Below are 19,826 nucleotides of genomic sequence, written 5' to 3'. Positions count from 1 at the left end.
CTGTGTTACTTACCTGTGTTTCCTGTGTTACTTACCTGTGTTCCCTGTGTTACCTACCTGTGTTTCCTGTGTTACTTACCTGTGTTACTTACCTGTGTTTCCTGTGTTACTTACCTGTGTTCCTTACCTGTGTTCCCTGTGTTACTTACCTGTGTTACTTACCTGTGTTTCCTGTGTTACTTACCTGTGTTTCCTGTATTACTTACCTGTATTCCCTGTGTTACTTACCTGTGTTTCCTGTGTTACTTACCTGTGTTACTTACCTGTGTTTCCTGTGTTACTTACCTGTGTTCCCTGTGTTACTTACCTGTGTTACTTACCTGTGTTTCCTGTGTTACTTACCTGTGTTTCCTGTATTACTTACCTGTGTTCCCTGTGTTACTTACCTGTGTTACTTACCTGTGTTACTTACCTGTGTTCCCTGTGTTACTTACCTGTGTTCCCTGTGTTACTTACCTGTGTTCCCTGTGTTACTTGCCTGTGTTACTTACCTGTGTTTCCTGTGTTACTTACCTGTGTTACTTACCTGTGTTCCCTGTGTTACTTACCTGTGTTACTTACCTGTGTTTCCTGTGTTACTTACCTGTGTTACTTACCTGTGTTCCCTGTGTTACTTACCTGTGTTACTTACCTGTGTTTTTGGTGTTACTTACCTGTGTTTCCTGTGTTACTTACCTGTGTTTCCTGTGTTACTTACCTGTGTTTCCTGTGTTACTTACCTGTGTTACTTACCTGTGTTACTTACCTGTGTTTCCTGTGTTACTTACCTGTGTTACTTACCTGTGTTCCCTGTGTTACTTACCTGTGTTACTTACCTGTGTTTCCTGTGTTACTTACCTGTGTTTCCTGTGTTACTTACCTGTGTTCCCTGTGTTACTTTCCTGTGTTACTTACCTGTGTTTCCTGTGTTACTTACCTGTGATACTTACCTGTGTTTCCTGTGTTACTTACCTGTGTTTCCCGTGTTACTTACCTGTGTTCCCTACCTGTGTTCCCTGTGTTACTTACCTGTGTTTCCTGTGTTACTTACCTGTGTTACTTACCTGTGTTACTTACCTGTGTTACTTACCTGTGTTTCCTGTGTTACTTACCTGTGTTACTTACCTGTGTTTCCTGTGTTATTTACCTGTGTTACTTACCTGTGTTTCCTGTGTTACTTACCTGTGTTACTTACCTGTGTTTCCTGTGTTACTTACCTGTGTTACTTGCCTGTGTTACTTACCTGTGTTACTTACCTGTGTTTCCTGTGTTACGTACCTGTGTTACTTACCTGTGTTACTTACCTGTGTTTCCTGTGTTTCTTACCTGTGTTACTTACCTGTGTTTCCTGTGTTACTTACCTGTGTTACTTGCCTGTGTTACTTACCTGTGTTACTTACCTGTGTTTCCTGTGTTACGTACCTGTGTTACTTACCTGTGTTACTTACCTGTGTTTCCTGTGTTTCTTACCTGTGTTACTTACCTGTGTTTCCTGTGTTACTTACCTGTGTTACGTACCTGTGTTACTTACCTGTGTTTCCTGTGTTACTTACCTGTGTTACTTACCTGTGTTACGTACCTGTGTTACTTTCCTGTGTTTCTTACCTGTGTTTCCTGCGTTACCTGTGCAGGTGTCCCCGGTCAGGAGGTGATAAGTCTCGAGCTCCCACTCTGTGTCTGGTGTGTGGCTCCATGTTGTGTTCTCAGAGCTACTGCTGTCAGACGGAGGTGGACGGAGAGGACGTAGGAGCCTGCACCGCTCACACCTTCACCTGTGGAGCCGGCCTCGGCCTCTTCCTCAGGTAACACACCTGTCCTCTACTGCTGATAGCTCAATGGATGTTACTGTCACTCTGGTGGTCCTCTGACTGTGTGTGTGTGTGTGTGTGTGTGTGCGCAGAGTCAGAGAAAGTCAGGTGTTGTTTGTAGCAGGTAAAACAAAAGGCTGTTTCTATCCTCCTCCGTATCTGGACGACTACGGAGAGACGGACCAGGGCCTCAAGTAGGTCTTCTCCTTTTCTTGATTCTACACCTTTTGTTTGTCTGTTTATTAGTTTGATTGAGTTCCCCCTCCATCTGTTTGTTTATTGATTTGTTTGTTTGTTTGTGTCCCTACAGGCGGGGGAACCCCCTCCATCTCTGTTCCGATCGTTACAAGAAGATTGAGCGTCTGTGGCGTCAGCACGGCGTCGCTGAGGTCATTGGTCACGCTCAGGAGGCCAATCAGACGCTGGTCGCCATCGACTGGCAGCACCTGTGATGATTGGTCCTCTCTGTGTTGGCCCCGCCTCCTCCTCTGAAGCCCAGCGTTGATTGGTCTTCTTGTGTTGGCCCCGCCTCCTCCTCTGAAGACCTGGTCCTTGTTCCACTCCATCACTCTGACTCCGCCCCCTTTCTCCTGCTCACACAGACAGGAAGTTAAGAACGTTTCTTTTAGATCGTTTTTTATTCATTTTTTTCAGATTTGCACTTGTTTTACCAAAGTGAAGCCCCGCCCACCCACTGCTGTCACTCACAGGTTGATTGACGGGTTACTTTTCTTTCATCTTAAATCTTAAACCCTGATTTTAGACTGAAAGTAAATACTACGACTCCCAGGATGCATTTCATCAACAAACTAAAGATAACACAGCAGCTGAGGCTCCTGGGTAATGTAGTAGACAGAAGGATCACAGAGATGAACATGCCGCATTGCATGATGGGACGCTTTTTTTTAAAGCGTTTCCATGGCGACCGCCTCCTATTAATATTTTAAACATATCAAACTGATCGTTTTCTTTTAAAGTTTATTTTGTTTTGGAGAGCTGTGATGTCACTTCCTGTTACATGAGGTTTTTTATGAGTTTGTGACATTTGTTTATTTATTTATTTGTTTCTTATTAAAAGCAGATTTTCCTCAAAGAAATAAAGATGTTTGAATTTAACTTTTGTTTTCAGGTTTAAATGAAAAGATTCTTCATCATCTTCATCAGACTTGTTAATATGTGAATTCTTGTATAAATTAGTAAATGTACAATATTGTATAAGAATAAGAAAACCAATAAAAACTTTAAAAGGAGTTCATGTTTGTGTTTTTATCACATTATCAACTGATGATTATTAATATTATTAATAATAAATAGAAGGAATCTCAGACTCTTAACTCTTCGTTGTATTTAATTGTTCTGAATATCTTTGTTTGTATTTACAGTATTAATATTAATAATTAGTGCTGGGCAAGTTATCGCGTTAACGCGTTCATTAATTATTTTATCGCGCGTTAACGCAGTTTTTTTATTTTTATTAAGCGACATTTTTAACACACGAACCGTCAGCGAGCGGTGAACAGCTGTTTGTGTGACGTCACTTCCTGCTGCTGCTTTAGTTTGTAATATGTATAATAATCACATCATTTAGTTATCACTACTGAGACTTTAACAAACATAACATGACGTAGAGAGGTTTCAGGTTTCAAGATGTATATTTAAATTCATCTCTGACACACATGAAGATAAAGTTGTGAACACGCTGAATATCTATGATTAGAATCATTATAACTGTGTTATAACTGCTAATCTTGCAATCTGTAATCGTTGCCCAGCACTAATAAATATATAAGTCTTCTCAACATCGTTACAGGAAGTTTCTCCTTCTTCGTCTGCAGAGTGACTTCTTCTACTTCCTGTCTCCGAGGCTCACCTGTCTCACCTGCAGGGAGGTGAGACAGGTGAGCCTGTGTCAGCTGACCAGAGGAGGAAGCTGCTGCTTAACAGCAAACCGATTATCAGTAAGTCTGAGGATTACAGGCAGCAGCTGATCTTCTGTTCATGAGATCAGAGCCGATCTTCTGTTCAGGAGGAGCTGCTGCTCACATTCACGCCTTTTATTCTCCTGAACAACCAGAGCGAAGCAGCTCGCTGCAGATCGGACGGGTTTCAACCTTTTCTCTTGTGATTTGATGGCAGCAGTATGGATCTGCAGCTCGGCATTATGGGTCTGAAACCAGGAGTTCTGGCTGAGTTGCGTTCAGCTGCTTCTTTCTGGATCGGATTAAATCTCTAAAGGGATTTTCAAACTGCTCAAACTGTTTTCTCATTGACAGAAGTTTAGCTGATTTCAGGGTTTTGATCATTTGATCCCACTTAGACGTGAAAATGCCGTTCATGCCGGTGAAGTTCAACCTGCAGAAGCGGGTGAAGCTGGCTCAGGGTCTGTGGATGATCTACTGGCTCTCGGTCATCGTGGGGATTCTCCTCTTCGGCCTCGGCATCTTCTTCAAGATCGAGCTGCGGAAGAGAAGCGAGATGATGGACAACAACGAGAGCCACCTGGTGCCCAACCTGCTCATCCTGGTGGGCTCGTTGGCCTGCGGGCTCAACGCCTTCGGGGGGAAAGTGTGCCATGACTCTCTGGACCCCATCAAGTTCGCCAAGTGGAAACCGATGCTGAAGCCGTTCCTGCTGATGTGCTGCGGCTTCAACGCGCTGCTGCTGCTGACGGCGCTGCTGTGCTTCCTCATGCAGTTTGCCGTGTACCTGACGCTGGCCGAGGGCCTGAAGAACAGCATCAAGTTCTACAAGGACACCGACACGCCGGGACGCTGCTTCATGAAGAGGACCTTGGACATGACGCAGATCGAGTTCCGCTGCTGCGGCAACAACAACTTCAGGGACTGGTTCGAGGTGCAGTGGATCAGCAACCGCTACCTGGACATGAGCAACGACCTGGTGAAGGAGTGAGTATTCTCTAATGTTTCAAAAACCAAAAAAACATTGATCAACTAATCAAAATATGATCGATAATGAAAACAAGAACTAAATACGAACGGCTTTATATTGAACTGATTAACTCGTCAAAAGTGGATCGAATGTTTATCACGCGACCACTTTAACTTTCCCAGAAAGTTCACTTCAATCTTCAGCTTCTCTGAACTCTGGCTCATTTTGTCTCATCTCTAATCTTCCTATTAAAGCCTGATTCAAATCTCTTACACTTAAAACGTTCAGAGATCAGCGGGTCAACAAAGAGAGTTCTGTCAAAAGGGGTCAGTGGAGGATAAATCAGGGACTTAAGGAGGTAAAAGTTCCCGTGCAGGAGGTCGATGTACCTGCTTCTCTTCTCTAAGTCGATAATCTGTCAGGATCTCATTTCCACTTCGCTGCAGCTCACACGCTTCTAACATGACACGGTTAAAGTCAACCAGTAGACTGGTGGGGCGCTTCATTTACTCACCAGAGCAACTGCTGAAAAACACTCAACACATTTTTGACAGAACATGTGATCATTGGAAACATACTGAAAAACAAGTCAGTCTGTGGCTGCATCAGTGAGAAGATGATGATGTTAGAGGACTGCGTGACGAGGGGGTCCTTAAAGGAACTGTTCTGTGCATATGAGCTGTGTTCATATACACTACAACTACAGGTGTGTGGTTGCAGGTATAATGTCGTGTTTCGATGTTAATGATGTCAGAGGGGGTCAGAGGGGGGTCAGATGGCCGTGTTAGACGGGCTCAGTAAACCATCTACACACCCATGACTGACATCCAGCCACTTAGTGTGTCTGACCTCTGACCTGTACAGCCCAGTGAATGTTAACCATGACGGTCTTGGTCCTGCAGTCGAGTCCTGAGTAACGTGGAGGGGAAGTACCTGATGGACAGCGTACCGTTCAGCTGCTGTAACCCGGGGTCCCCCCGGCCCTGCATCCAGCATCACCTGACCAATAACTCGGCCCACTACGACTACGACCACCGCATTGAGGAGCTCAACATCTGGACACGGGGCTGCCGAGAGGCCCTCTTCTACTACTTCAGCAGCATAATGAACAGCATTGGAGTGCTCATCATTGGCACCATCATCCTGGAGGTAAGCCACCAATAACCCGCTTCAGCCAATCAGCATCCGGACTGAGCCACAGCGTTGCCTTCAAAAGCAGTCCAACATTTAGGCTTTCTCATATAACTCTCATGTGTGTTCTGAATATGAAACTACATAGAGGCTAGTTAGCTTAGCTTACAAATAAGTACGGAAACAATCACAGTCACAGTAACTCTGTGTCACTGCGATGTGACTGTGACTGACTGTGTGACTGTGAGTGAGTGTGACTGTGACTGAGTGTGACTGAGTGAGTGTGACTGTGACTGAGTGTGACTGTGAGTGTGACTGTGAGTGTGACTGAGTGTGACTGTGAGTGAGTGTGAGTGTGACTGTGTGTGACTGAGTGAGTGTGACTGTGACTGTGAGTGTGACTGAGTGTGAGTGTGAGTGTGACTGTGAGTGTGACTGAGTGTGACTGTGAGTGACTGTGACTGTGACTGTGACTGAGTGTGACTGTGAGTGTGACTGAGTGTGACTGAGTGAGTGTGACTGTGAGTGTGACTGAGTGTGACTGAGTGAGTGTGACTGTGACTGTGACTGTGACTGAGTGTGACTGTGAGTGTGACTGAGTGTGACTGTGAGTGAGTGTGACTGTGAGTGTGACTGTGAGTGAGTGTGACTGTGACTGTGACTGAGTGTGACTGTGAGTGAGTGACTGTGAGTGAGTGTGACTGTGAGTGAGTGTGACTGTGAGTGTGACTGTGACTGAGTGTGACTGTGAGTGTGAGTGTGACTGTGAGTGTGACTGTGACTGAGTGTGACTGTGAGTGTGAGTGTGACTGTGAGTGACTGTGAGTGAGTGTGACTGTGACTGTGTGTGACTGTGAGTGAGTGTGACTGTGAGTGTGACTGTGACTGAGTGTGACTGTGAGTGAGTGTGACTGTGAGTGTGACTGTGACTGAGTGTGACTGTGAGTGAGTGTGACTGTGACTGTGTGTGACTGTGAGTGAGTGTGACTGTGAGTGTGACTGTGACTGAGTGTGACTGTGAGTGTGACTGTGAGTGAGTGTGACTGTGAGTGAGTGTGACTGTGACTGTGTGTGACTGTGAGTGAGTGTGACTGAGTGTGACTGTGACTGAGTGTGACTGTGAGTGAGTGTGACTGTGAGTGTGACTGTGACTGAGTGTGACTGTGAGTGTGACTGTGAGTGACTGTGAGTGAGTGTGAGTGTGAGTGTGACTGTGAGTGAGTGTGAGTGTGACTGTGAGTGTGAGTGTGACTGTGAGTGACTGTGAGTGAGTGTGAGTGTGACTGTGAGTGTGACTGTGTGTGACTGTGAGTGAGTTTCCTTGTTCTTGTCCTTCTCCTCCTCCTTTTCCATATTCTTGTTCTTGTTCATGTTTTCCTTGTTCTTATTCTTCTCTTTGTTCTTGTTCTTCTCCTTGTTCTTGTTCCCCTTCTCCTTGTTTTGGTTCTTGTTCTTCTCCTCGTCCTCCACCTCCTTTTCCATATTCTTGTTCTCCTTGTTCTTGTTCATGTTATTCTCCTTCTTCTCCATATTATTGCTCTTCTCATTGTTCTTGTTCCTGTTCTCGTTCTCCTTGTTCTTGTCCTCCTTGTCCTTGTCCTTGTTCTTCTTGTTCTTGTTCTTCTCCTTTTTCTTTTTCTCGTTCTTGTTGTTGTTCTTCTTCTTGATGTTCTTCTTGTTCTACTTCTCCTTGGCCTTGTTCTTGTTCCTGTTCTCCTTGTTCTTGTTCTCCTTGTTCTTGTTCTCCTTGTTCTTGTTCTTCTCCTTCTTCTCTTTGTTCTTGTTCTTCCCCTTCTCCTTGTTCTTGTTCTTGTTCTTCTCCTTCTCCTTGTTCTTCTCATTGAGCTTGTTCTTGTTATTCTCCATGTTCTGGTTCTTGTTCTCCTTCTCCTTGTTCTTGTTCTCCTTGTTCTTGTTCTTGTTTTTCTCCTTCTCCTTGTTATTTCCCTTCTCCTTGTTCTTTGTTCTTCTTCGTGTCCTCCTCCTCCTCCTCCTTCTCCTTCCTGCTTTACCTCTCATGTTCAGAGGGTCGAGGGTTCGGGGGTCAGGTTCGGTTAGTTGGGGTCAGAGTTAGGGTTTGGTCCTCACGTCCTCTGACTGATGACAATCTGACCTGGTATCAGTTCTTTCACTTGCTGAGGTGGCGGTGTGCTAAGCTGGTGGTCAGGCTCACGGAGGATCAGGAACTATTCTGGGGGGGGGTAATCTGCCTGCATCAGCAACAGGTTGCATTCTGGGAAGATCAGGACGAGGGACGATTCCTGAGAGAGTTATGTGGGTCAAAACAACAGGTTTGACCTGAAGCGTCACGGTGATTTAAGAACAACAATCACATGTTGGGAGGAACTTTACTGATGCTGCTGCTCTCAGGTCCGTTTCAGTCTCTTCAGTTTGTGACCAATCAGCAGCCTCGACACCACAAATACATTATCAACCTCACATCCACATCTGTGTTCCCCCAAGTCGTCTTCTAAACTAAATACTTATATACTTATATACTAACATCATTTAAAAAATAATATATATATATGTATATATGTATGTATGTATGTATGTATATATTTGATATGTTCTGGTCCACATGCTGACCCTGTCTCTGGTCTCTGTGTGTCCCAGTCCGTGGACATGGCCGGGCTGAAGTACCTCACCACGGCTCTGGAGACGATGGAGGACCCGGAGAACCCGGAGTGTGAGAGCGACGGCTGGCTGCTGGAGAAAGGAGTGAAGGAGACGATGGGAGAGCTGTTCGCCAAGATGAAGACGCTCGGGAAGACCAACCAAGTGGTGGAGGGCGGGGACGCACCTGAAGGTTAGGGTGAGCCACCTGAGAGCCCTGCCCCCGCACGAAGGACTGAGGCCCCTCCCCCCACCACACACCTCTACCTGCCTCTCCTCCATCTGTACATACACCATCACACATGTGTTAAATACCACACACACACTTCAAGTTCAGACCTTCATTGTGTACATATGTTGATCAGAGTTTATTTTTAAACAGGAGGAACAGAAACCTGCTGCTGTAAATAAAACTTCTGGGTTGGGATTTAAAATGATATTACAAACATATATTAAGTACCCCCCCCCCCCCCCCCCCCCCCCCCACATACACACACACACACACATTAATGCTTCATGTCAGACACCATCAGGAGCCTGACTGATCTATTCGATTAGGACTGGGAGTTGCAGTGACTCCATTTGTCCAGTAGAGAGCGCAGAGCATACAAATGATATTTTCAAATTCTGAAGGTCAGTGAATGCATCGTTATCGGCTGCTGTGTCTCAGACGTGGCGTATCGGTCTTTACCGTCGCTGTCAGACCTCCGAAACGGTTTGTTGACTTGGAAACAGAATGCCAAAAATATACCCCAAATAATGAGTGCTCGGTGCTGCCACCGGCTGGTCGGGAGTGGTACTGCAACTCTAGCAATACCACTCCTGACCAGCAGGAGGTGTTTAAAGGTTTGTAAGCAGCGAGTAACATTCATGCAACTTCTTCCTTGAATATTACTTGGACACATCGTTCAAAGATGTTTTTATGTCCCGCACACATCTAAACTGGGCTTTATTAGACATGCTAACGTGGCTAACATCATGGCGGTCTGGTTCCCTGTCAGAGCGACCAAACAGGAGAGTTTTTATACTCGTATATAAAGTCAGGACGGCTGTATAGTGATTAAAGGGTCAGTCTACAGAGAAATTGAGTCTTCAGTTACACGTTGTAATATTTGTATTTTACTGTTTTTGCTTTTTTTGTGATATTTTCAGCCAGTTGTTGTGGGTTGGTTGGAGCTTGTAGTCGCTCCACTGTGTACGATAAAACCTATAAAGAGATTGTGACTGACACCAAACTGTCTGACTCTTCTTTTATTATCAACGTTTCGGTACACGTAGAACACAAGTTTAGACAGGGGTGTGTACAGGTTTATACTGGTGTATTACAGATAGTGTTTCTGTGCCTTGTAGTATTTCTTACAGGGTTTTACATTGTTTGACAATGTATTGTGGTATCTTACAGTGTTTAACATTGTCTTACATTGTCTAACATTGTCTAACATTGTCTTACAGTGTTTTACATTGTCTTGTAGTATTTTACAGTGTTTTACAGTGTTTGAGAATATCTTGGAGTCTATTACAGTGTCTTACATTATCGTACAGTGTCTTACAGTGTCTTACATTATCCTATAGTGTTTTACAGTGTTTTAAATTATTTTACAGTGTTTTACATTATCGTAGTGTTTGAGACTATATTGCAGTATTCTACAGTGTTTTACAGTGTTTGACAATGTCTTGTAGTAATTTACAGTGTTTTGCAGTGTTTGACGATATCTTGTATTGTTCTATTGTTTTCTACAGTGTTTGACAATGTATTGTAGTATTTTACAGTGTCTTACAGGAAATTACAGTGATTGACAATGTGTCGTAGTATTTTACCGTGTTTTACAATATCTTGTCGTATCTTAGTGTTTGACAATATCTTGGAGTGTTTTACAGTGTTTTACATTATCTTACAGTGTTTTACATTATCTTACAGTGTTTTACATTATCTTACAGTGTTTTACCTTATCTTATAGTGTCTTACAGTGTCTTACAGTGTTTTACAGTGTTTTACATTATCATGTAGTGTCTTACAGTGTTTTACATTATCTTACAGTGTTTTACATTATCTTACAGTGTTTTACATTATGTTATAGTGTTTTACAGTGTTTTACATTATCTTAGTGTTTTATAGTGTTTTACATTATCTTACAATGTTTTACTGTGTTTTACATTATCTTACAGTGTTTTACAGTGTTTCACATTATGTTATAGTGTTTTACAGTGTCTTATATTATCTTACAATGTTTTACATTATCTTAGTGTTTTACATTATCTTAGTGTTTTATAGTGTTTTACATTATCTTACAATGTTTTACAGTGTTTTACATTATCTTACAGTGTTTTACAGTGTTTTACATTATCTTACAATGTTTTACATTATCTTACAGTGTTTTACATTATCTTACAATGTTTTACATTATCTTAGTGTTTTATAGTGTCTTACATTATCTTATAGTGTTTTACAGTGTCTTACATTATCTTACAGTGTTTTACAGTGTTTTACATTATCTTAGTGTTTTACAGTGTTTTACATTATCTTACAGTGTTTTACATTATCTCACAATGTTTTACATTATCTTAGTGTTTTATAGTGTCTTACATTATCTTATAGTGTTTTACATTATCTTATAGTGTTTTACAGTGTTTTACATTATCTTAGTGTTTTACAGTGTTTTACATTATCTTACAATGTTTTACATTATCTTATAGTGTTTTACAGTATCTTGTAGTGTTTTATAGTGTTTTACATTATCTTAGTGTTTTATAGTGTCTTACATTATCTTATAGTGTTTTACAGTGTCTTACGTTATCTTATAGTGTTTTATAGTGTTTTACAGTGTGTGCAGGTGGTTAACAGCAGATGAGCTGATAAACAGAGTTAATGAGATCAGAGGAACAGATTTACTCTGCTGATGTCAGCTGAGGGCCAAGGTCAGCGACCATGACGCAGGGAGAGGGGGGGGGGGGGGGGGGAATCATTAACATCTTTCTGACCCAATAGTTTGTTCATACAGCAGCAGGATCACAGTCATTATGTTCGTCCTACTGATGAAAACGTCTTGAAGAGGAAGCCTCAAGTAAAGATGGACGACCAACATGCACAGTCGTGTTGTGCATGTGTCTGTATATCTATGTTTTTGTAATTTTCTGTTACAGAGAAAATGATCTATATATAAATATATAGTTGCATCTGTTACAGAAAAGTAAGTTAAGAATGAATGAATTACAGATGACATTAAATGCTCCATGAAGTTACACTGTATTTTATGTAGAACAATAGATATCCTGAAGCTTCTTAACGGACCAATCACACGGCTCCTCATAGCCAGTTGCTAGGCAGGATTAAGATTAGATCAGATCATGACGACAATAAGGCTAAACCTCCAAGACATACTATACTGTGACTTTTTATGACTATTTATGACATACTATACTATGACTTTTTACGACGTACTTTACTATGACTTTTTACGACGTACTTTACTATGACTTTATGACTGACTTTTCATATTACTATACTATGACTTTTTTCGACATCCTATAGGATGTCGACATACTTATACTATACATACTTATACTATGACTTTTTACGACGTAATATACTATGACTTTTTTCGACATACTTCTACTATGACTTTTTACGACATACTATGACTTTTTTACGATGCACTATACTATGACTTTTTACGACGTAATATACTATGACTTTTTACGACGTAATATACTATGACTTTTTACGACGTAATATACTATGACTTTTTTCGACATACTATGACTTTTTACGACATACTATACTATGACTTTTTACGATGTAATATACTATGACTTTTTACGACGTAATATACTATGACTTTTTACGACGTAATATACTATGACTTTTTTCGACATACTTCTACTATGACTTTTTACGATGCACTATACTATGACTTTTTTCGACATACTTCTACTATGACTTTTTACGACGTAATATACTATGACTTTTTACGACGTAATATACTATGACTTTTTACGACATACTATACTATGACTTTTTACGATGCACTATACTATGACTTTTTTCGACATACTTCTACTATGACTTTTTACGACGTAATATACTATGACTTTTTACGACGTAATATACTATGACTTTTTACGACATACTATACTATGACTTTTTACGACGTAATATACTGACTTTTTTCGACATACTATGACTTTTTACGACGTAATATACTATGACTTTTTACGACGTAATATACTATGACTTTTTACGACGTAATATACTATGACTTTTTACGACATACTATATTATGACTTTTTACGACGTAATATACTATGACTTTTTTCGACATACTATGACTTTTTACGACATACTATACTATGACTTTTTACGATGTAATATACTATGACTTTTTACGACGTAATATACTATGACTTTTTACGACGTAATATACTATGACTTTTTACGACGTAATATACTATGACTTTTTTCGACATACTTCTACTGACTTTTTACGATGCACTATACTATGACTTTTTTCGACATACTTCTACTATGACTTTTTACGACGTAATATACTATGACTTTTTACGACGTAATATACTATGACTTTTTACGACATACTATACTATGACTTTTTACGACGTAATATACTATGACTTTTTACGACGTAATATACTATGACTTTTTACGACATACTATACTATGACTTTTTACGACATACTATACTATGACTTTTTACGACATACTATACTATGACTTTTTACGACGTAATATACTATGACTTTTTACAACGTAATATACTATGACTTTTTACGACATACTATACTATGACTTTTTACGACATACTTCTACTATGACTTTTTACGACGTATTATACTATGACTTTTTACGACGTAATATACTATGACTTTTTACGACATACTATACTATGACTTTTTACGACATACTATACTATGACTTTTTACGACGTAATATACTATGACTTTTTACGACGTAATATACTATGACTTTTTTCGACATACTTCTACTATGACTTTTTACGATGCACTATACTATGACTTTTTTCGACATACTTCTACTATGACTTTGTACGACGTATTATACTATGACTTTTTACGACGTAATATACTGACTTTTTACGACATACTATACTATGACTTTTTACGACGTAATATACTATGACTTTTTACGACATACTATACTATGACTTTTTACGACGTAATATACTATGACTTTTTACGACGTAATATACTATGACTTTTTACGACGTAATATACTATGACTTTTTACGACGTAATATACTATGACTTTTTACGACGTAATATACTATGACTTTTTACGACGTACTATACTATGACTTTTTACGACGTAATATACTATGACTTTTTACGACGTAATATACTATGACTTTTTACGACGTAATATACTATGACTTTTTACGACGTAATATACTATGACTTTTTACGACGTAATATACTATGACTTTTTACGACGTAATATACTATGACTTTTTACGACGTAATATACTATGACTTTTTACGACGTAATATACTATGAGTTTTTACGACGTAATATACTATGACTTTTTACGACATACTTCTACTATGACTTTTTACGACGTAATATACTATGACTTTTTACGACATACTTCTACTATGACTTTTTTCGACATACTTCTACTATGACTTTTTACGACGTACTATACTATGACTTTTTACGACGTACTATACTATGACTTTTTACGACGTACTATACTATGACTTTTTACGACATACTATACTATGACTTTTTACGACGTAATATACTATGACTTTTTACGACATACTTCTACTATGACTTTTTACGACATACTTCTACTATGACTTTTTACAACGTACTATACTATGACTTTTTTTCAACATACTATTTATGCCTTTTTATATTACTATATACACACTCACCTTGCTAGTACCGGGTTGGACCCTTTTGCCTTCAGAACTGCGTAACATAGTTTCAACAAGGTGTTGGAAACATTCCTCATAGATTTTGCTCCATATTGACGTGATAGCATCACACAGTTGCTGCAGATTTGTCGGCTGCACATCCATGATGAGAATCTCCCGTTCCACCACATCCCAAAGCTGCTCTGTTGGATTGAGATGTGGTGACTGTGGAGGCCGTTGGAGTACAGTGAACTCATCGTCATGTTCAAGAAAGCAGTTTGAGATGATGTGAGCTTTGTGACATGGCTGCATCATCCTGCTGGAAGTAGCATCAGAAGATGGTCCACTGGGTCATAAAGGATGGACATGGTCAGCAACAATACTCCGGTAGGCCGTGGGGTTTAAACCATGCTCAATTGGTACTAAGAGGCCCAAAGTGTGCCAAGAAAACATCCCCCCACCATTACACCACCAGCAGCCTGAACCGTTGACACCAGGCAGGATGGATCCATGCTGTCATGTTGTTTACGACACATTCTGACCCGACCATCTGAATGTGGCAGCTGAACTCGAGACTCATCAGACCAGCCAACGGTTTTAATCTTCTGTTGTCACATGTTGGTGTGAATTATAGCCTCAGTGTCCTGTTGTTAGCTGAGCAGTGTTACCCGCTGTGGTCTCTGCTGCTGCAGCCCGTCTGCTTCAAGGTTCCACGTGTTGTGCGTTCAGAGATGTGTTCTGCAGACCGTGGTTGTAAAGAGTGGTTATTTGAGTTCCTGTTGCCTTTCTATCATCTCCATCTCTGCCCATCCTCTTCTGACCTCAACGAGGCATCTTCATCCACACGACTGCCGCTCACTGGAGATCTTCTCTGTATCGGACCGTTCTCTGTGAACCCTAGAGACGGTTGTGGGTGAAAATCCCAGATCAGCAGTTTGAAATACTCAGACCAACAACATGCCACGTTCAAAGTCCCTTAAGTCCTCATTCTGATGTTCACTTTCAACTTCAGCAAGTCGTCTTCATCACGTCTAGATCCCTAAATGCATTGAGATGCTGCCGTGTGATTGGCTGATTAGCTATTTGTGTTAACAAGTAATTTAACAGGTGTGCCTAATGAGTGGCCGATGAGTGTATATTACTATATCTAGTGTATATATATATATATGTATATACATACACACAAGTATATAAATACACAGACATGTTCAGATTATTTGATATACAATCATTAAAGAACTCATTAAAACATTTCAATAAAAGGCTTTTTAAAAACAGTTTCATTCATTTCTACAGAAGACGAGCGGCCATGTTTGAAATGATCCTAATTATTGAAGTTATTGATTAATCTGTCGATTGTTTTCTCAATTTGATTAATCACTTTGTTTACAAACGTTCAGTAATAGTGAGCAAATGATCACAATTGAGACAGAAAAAAGTTTAGATTTTTCTTTTATTTTCAATTGAAAAAAGAACAAACAGTTACGATACATTTGTTTTGTAAAATTCGATGAAAACTGATTATTTTAACATTCAGTTCACAACATTTAGATTCTGTAAAAAAAAAAGATCAGCAACAAAAATAAACAGGAGCTCAGTACGGAGTCAAAAAGGACAAAACTATTTAAAAAACATTTAACAATATGGTTAAATAAATAAAATGCTTCAGTGAACAAGTGATTGTCAAAGTTCCCACACTGGGTTTGACAGTAAAGTAACGACGTTATTTCAGAATCTAAATCTTACTCATGAACAAGTTAGTCGACTTATCTTTTATCATATTAAACTGAATATCTGACAAAAGAAGTCACCGAAAGACATTTTATAGGTCGTACAATTAATCGATAATCACAATAATGAATTCTTAGTTGCAGTTATTAGCGCCTTTAAATTGCTGAATTTGTGCACAAATTTAGGAATAAAAATGTTCATACTTAAAAAGAAAAGATCAAAAGAAAAACTTGTAAAAACTAGTTGGGACCGGCTTCTCTTCTCTTGAAACACCTTTTCTGGACATTTTGACTCCACAGGAACACGTGCTAACGTTAGCTAGTGACTCCGTGTATCAGGAGAAGAACCTCTAAAAGAAGGAATGGAGGAGCGCTAACGTTGGCCAGCTAGTTAGAACAGTGTCACGATAACAGTCAACGACACAAAACTAAAGCTACAGTTAATAACATGAATAAAGCTAGCGAGCTAAACGTGTTCCTCTCTAAGGAATCAATAGTTAGCTTACCGACACCAGTTAGCTAGCTAGCCAACATTTCATTGGCTAACGAGATACGGTTGGATGATATTAATGATTTGGTAGCTCTATAGCATGTAAGCTAATAATAATTAGCTGTTAGCTAGCTGTTTGTTGGCTTGCTAATTAACATTAGCTCACTAGCTAACAAGCAACGGTTTTAGCTAGTGAGTTAAATATGTCAGTTACCTACCATCAGCTAGCTCATTTTAGACAGTCCCCAACCCGGCTTCAGGTCCAGGGTCCGGCTGGTCTAGAGTCCGGTGGTCTAGAGTCCGGCTGGTCTAGAGTCCGGTGGTCTTCAGCTGGAGGATCAGCTTTGTGTCCGTGTGTCCGTTCACAAACTGTAGAACTGATCTGAGATCAAGAACTGAAGCTTTCTTCTTGAAACTAAATTTAGATTTGAACTGAAGTTTGTTTTGAGGGTTGAAGAACATGATGAATCTACGTCACCACTGTTGTTTTGTTTATTTAGCCTCAGCTAACATGGGAACACTTTGAGTCGACACACTGCCATTAATTAAACTGTGAATGAATATTAAATACTGGAATCAGCTTCTGAATAGAGAAACTAAGGGAATCAATTCAACAACATTCAGTTTCACAAGCTTCAAGCTGAATCTGAAAGTTTTTGATGTTACAAAGAAAAAGTGAAGTTGTGTCCCTGAAGTAAAGTGGTCATTGGTTCATTCAGTCAGTCAGGTTGTTGAAGCCATTGTGGTGCATTCAGGGTCCGTTGATGTTGTTGAAGTGGTCGTGGTGCGTTCAGGGTCCGTTGATGTTGTTGAAGTGGTCGTGCTGCGTTCAGGGTCCGTTGATGTTGTTGAAGTGGTCGTGGTGCGTTCAGGGTCCGTTGATGTTGTTGAAGTGGTCGTGGTGCGTTCAGGGTCCGTTGATGTTGTTGAAGTGGTCGTGGTGCGTTCAGGGTCCGTTGATGTTGTTGAAGTGGTCGTGGTGCGTTCTGGGTCCGTTGATCTTGTTGAAGTGGTCGTGGTGCGTTCAGGGTCCGTTGATGTTGAAGTGGTCGTGGTGCGTTCAGGGTCCGTTGATGTTGTTGAAGTGGTCGTGGTGCGTTCTGGGTCCGTTGATGTTGTTGAAGTGGTCGTGCTGCGTTCAGGGTCCGTTGATGTTGTTGAAGTGGTCGTGGTGCGTTCAGGGTCCGTTGATGTTGTTGCTGCGGGGCAGGCGCAGGGCGGCAGCGCTCTGCCGGCTCTCCAGAGTGTTCTGGACCATGTCCTTCCACTGGTCATCGGAGATCTCAGTGGCCCAAGACGGCACACCGAGAGACGGCAACGCTACGGCCACCATCGTCCTCTTCACCAGCTCCACGTGGTCTGTAGGGAGACAGGAAGTGATGTCAGAGGACAGGACGCACAGCTGTTTAATGTTCTTCATCAATAAAGATGATAATACGAAACACGCGCCCACGCCTAACAAAACACGCGACACCGCGTAACGCAACCAAAAATGCAGCATACTGAGGTCTGACCTTCGTCCATGGGGATCGATGCTCGGCTCCTCAGGGCCGCCGCCCCCTCAGGGTCCTCCTCATCATCACTGTCTGTGGGTGGGGCTTCAGGGAGGTGGAGACCCATCACCTGCAGGAGAGACAGACAGGTGGGACACATCATCATAATGGAGTCCACAGCCACTCAGAGCAGGGATGTGTCGACAGGTGAGGACGGGCCACCATACATCAGTGATGAATGATTATATCATATTATTTAATCATATTTAAATCACTGAAGTGAACAACTGACATCATCTCACTGATGTGTTAGTTTCATACAAACAAATATAATAAAAGACTATAAACACAACTCACCTGTACCTGCTGCTCCTCCCCCTCCTCCCCCCCGTCAGGCTCCTGGTTTAGAGGTTGGTAATAATATCCTCCATTGTTCACCACCTCCTCCTCCTCCTCCTCTTCCTCCTCCTCCCCCCCCTCGTCCTCCTCCCCCCCTTCCTCCCCCCCGCTCCACACAGGTAGCATGGCTCCATCGGCCGGTCGCTCGTCCTCCCCCAGCTCGTCCTCAGAGTTCGGTAAGACTCTCTCCGGTCCCATCGCGGAGCTCCTCACTTCCATCCACAGACACCCTGAGAGACAGACAGGTTCATGAGTCAGCATGATGTCACTTCCTGTTCCCTCCTCTGAGGTCAAGACCCAGTGTCCCCACTAAGATCTTAGACCCTGAACCCTAACCCAGTGTCCCCCTAAGACCTTAAGACCTGAACCCTAACCCGTGTCCCACTAAGACCTTAATGTTGCTATGAATTGTGGGTAATTACATTGAGCTGAGTCTGCATCACAGTGAAACCAATGACGTCATCAATGAGAAGAGTAGCTGATTATTTATTAATAGATCAATAAATGTAATATTATATTATTACTATATTCATTCATTTATTAGATTAATTACATTTAATAAATGAAACCTGAAAATTATTTTCTCCTCTTAATAAAAAACAGGTCATTATTAATTAATTATTAATTATTATTAAAATATATATGTGTATGAATGAATGAAGTCTGTTTGTTCTTGTTATTATTATCATTTATGTATTCTGTAAGGAATCATATCAAACAGAAACACCTGGAGCAGCTAGCAGCTAGCAGCTAACAAAGCTAGTTAGCTCCGCGTCTTTAACTCTTCTTCTGCTCTTTGTTCTTGTTTTATAACGAGCAGAAGAATAAACCCCCGATGTGAAGTGTTGACTGTCTTACCTGTCTGTCTCTCCGTCCGTCTGTCTGTCTGTCAGTCCACCTGTCTGTGTGTTCGGAGCTTCAGGTTGCTGGTAGTAGCCGTTAGCCGCTGCTAGCTGCAGCTGCAGATCGGGAACACTTCCGTGTACGTCACGACGCAGCAACACAAGTGACGCATAATAGATTTTTTTTTTTTAAATAAAGAACTTTATTAACAACATGAACAAGTTACAACAAGAACGAGAAAGTAAAATATAATAAAACTCATATTCAACATCAGATCATTTTTATTTCATGATAAAAACAATAAAGGTAGGAATTGGTTTGTCTTCATCAATGTTTTTAAAGCATTTATTTATTTATCTAATTAAATTGTATTTGTACAGCTGTTGTGTTGTGTTCTGCTCTGTTCTGTTGTGTTCTGACCTCTCCTCGGTGTCTCCTCTCTCCTTGGTCCCAGTAAACTGGACAGAGTGAGACCTCTCCTTGGTGTCTCCTCTCTCCTTGGTCCCAGTAAACTGGACAGAGTGAGACCTCGCCTCGGTGTCTCCTCTCTCCTTGT

The 19,826-nt window shown here is 41.0% G+C and overlaps 3 protein-coding genes across 3 annotated transcripts in view; 2 read left to right on the top strand and 1 right to left on the bottom strand.

Moving 5' to 3' along the window:
• The window catches only part of ubr2 (ubiquitin protein ligase E3 component n-recognin 2), a 38,126-nt gene extending 35,107 nt beyond the window's left edge, over positions 1-3,019 (top strand). The window contains 3 exon segments of the mRNA XM_079168496.1: positions 1,611-1,781; positions 1,880-1,981; positions 2,098-3,019. Of these exon segments, the coding sequence (XP_079024622.1) occupies positions 1,611-1,781; positions 1,880-1,981; positions 2,098-2,239 (415 nt within the window). The 3' untranslated portion in view covers positions 2,240-3,019.
• A 1,093-nt stretch (positions 3,020-4,112) lies between these two features.
• Positions 4,113-8,621, top strand: prph2b (peripherin 2b (retinal degeneration, slow); the record flags this gene model as incomplete). The annotated part of the gene is made up of 3 exons (XM_079168456.1): positions 4,113-4,693; positions 5,579-5,825; positions 8,424-8,621. 3 exons carry the CDS (start codon positions 4,113-4,115, stop codon positions 8,619-8,621), a joined length of 1,026 nt encoding a protein of 341 aa, XP_079024582.1.
• A 7,243-nt stretch (positions 8,622-15,864) lies between these two features.
• mea1 (male-enhanced antigen 1) lies at positions 15,865-19,743 on the bottom strand. The gene is made up of 5 exons (XM_079168559.1): positions 19,691-19,743; positions 19,286-19,386; positions 18,386-18,657; positions 18,050-18,158; positions 15,865-17,894 (listed from the first exon to the last, which is right to left on the bottom strand). The coding sequence occupies exons 3-5, from the start codon at positions 18,644-18,646 to the stop codon at positions 17,713-17,715; spliced, it is 552 nt and encodes a 183-aa protein (XP_079024685.1). The 5' UTR covers positions 18,647-18,657; positions 19,286-19,386; positions 19,691-19,743; the 3' UTR covers positions 15,865-17,712.
• Between the last annotated feature and the right edge of the window lie 83 nt (positions 19,744-19,826).

The sequence above is a fragment of the Pholis gunnellus genome (assembly GCF_910591455.1).
Source record: "Pholis gunnellus genome assembly, chromosome: 11".
NCBI lineage: Eukaryota > Metazoa > Chordata > Actinopteri > Perciformes > Pholidae > Pholis > Pholis gunnellus.
This window is presented reverse-complemented; position numbering and strand designations above follow the sequence as displayed.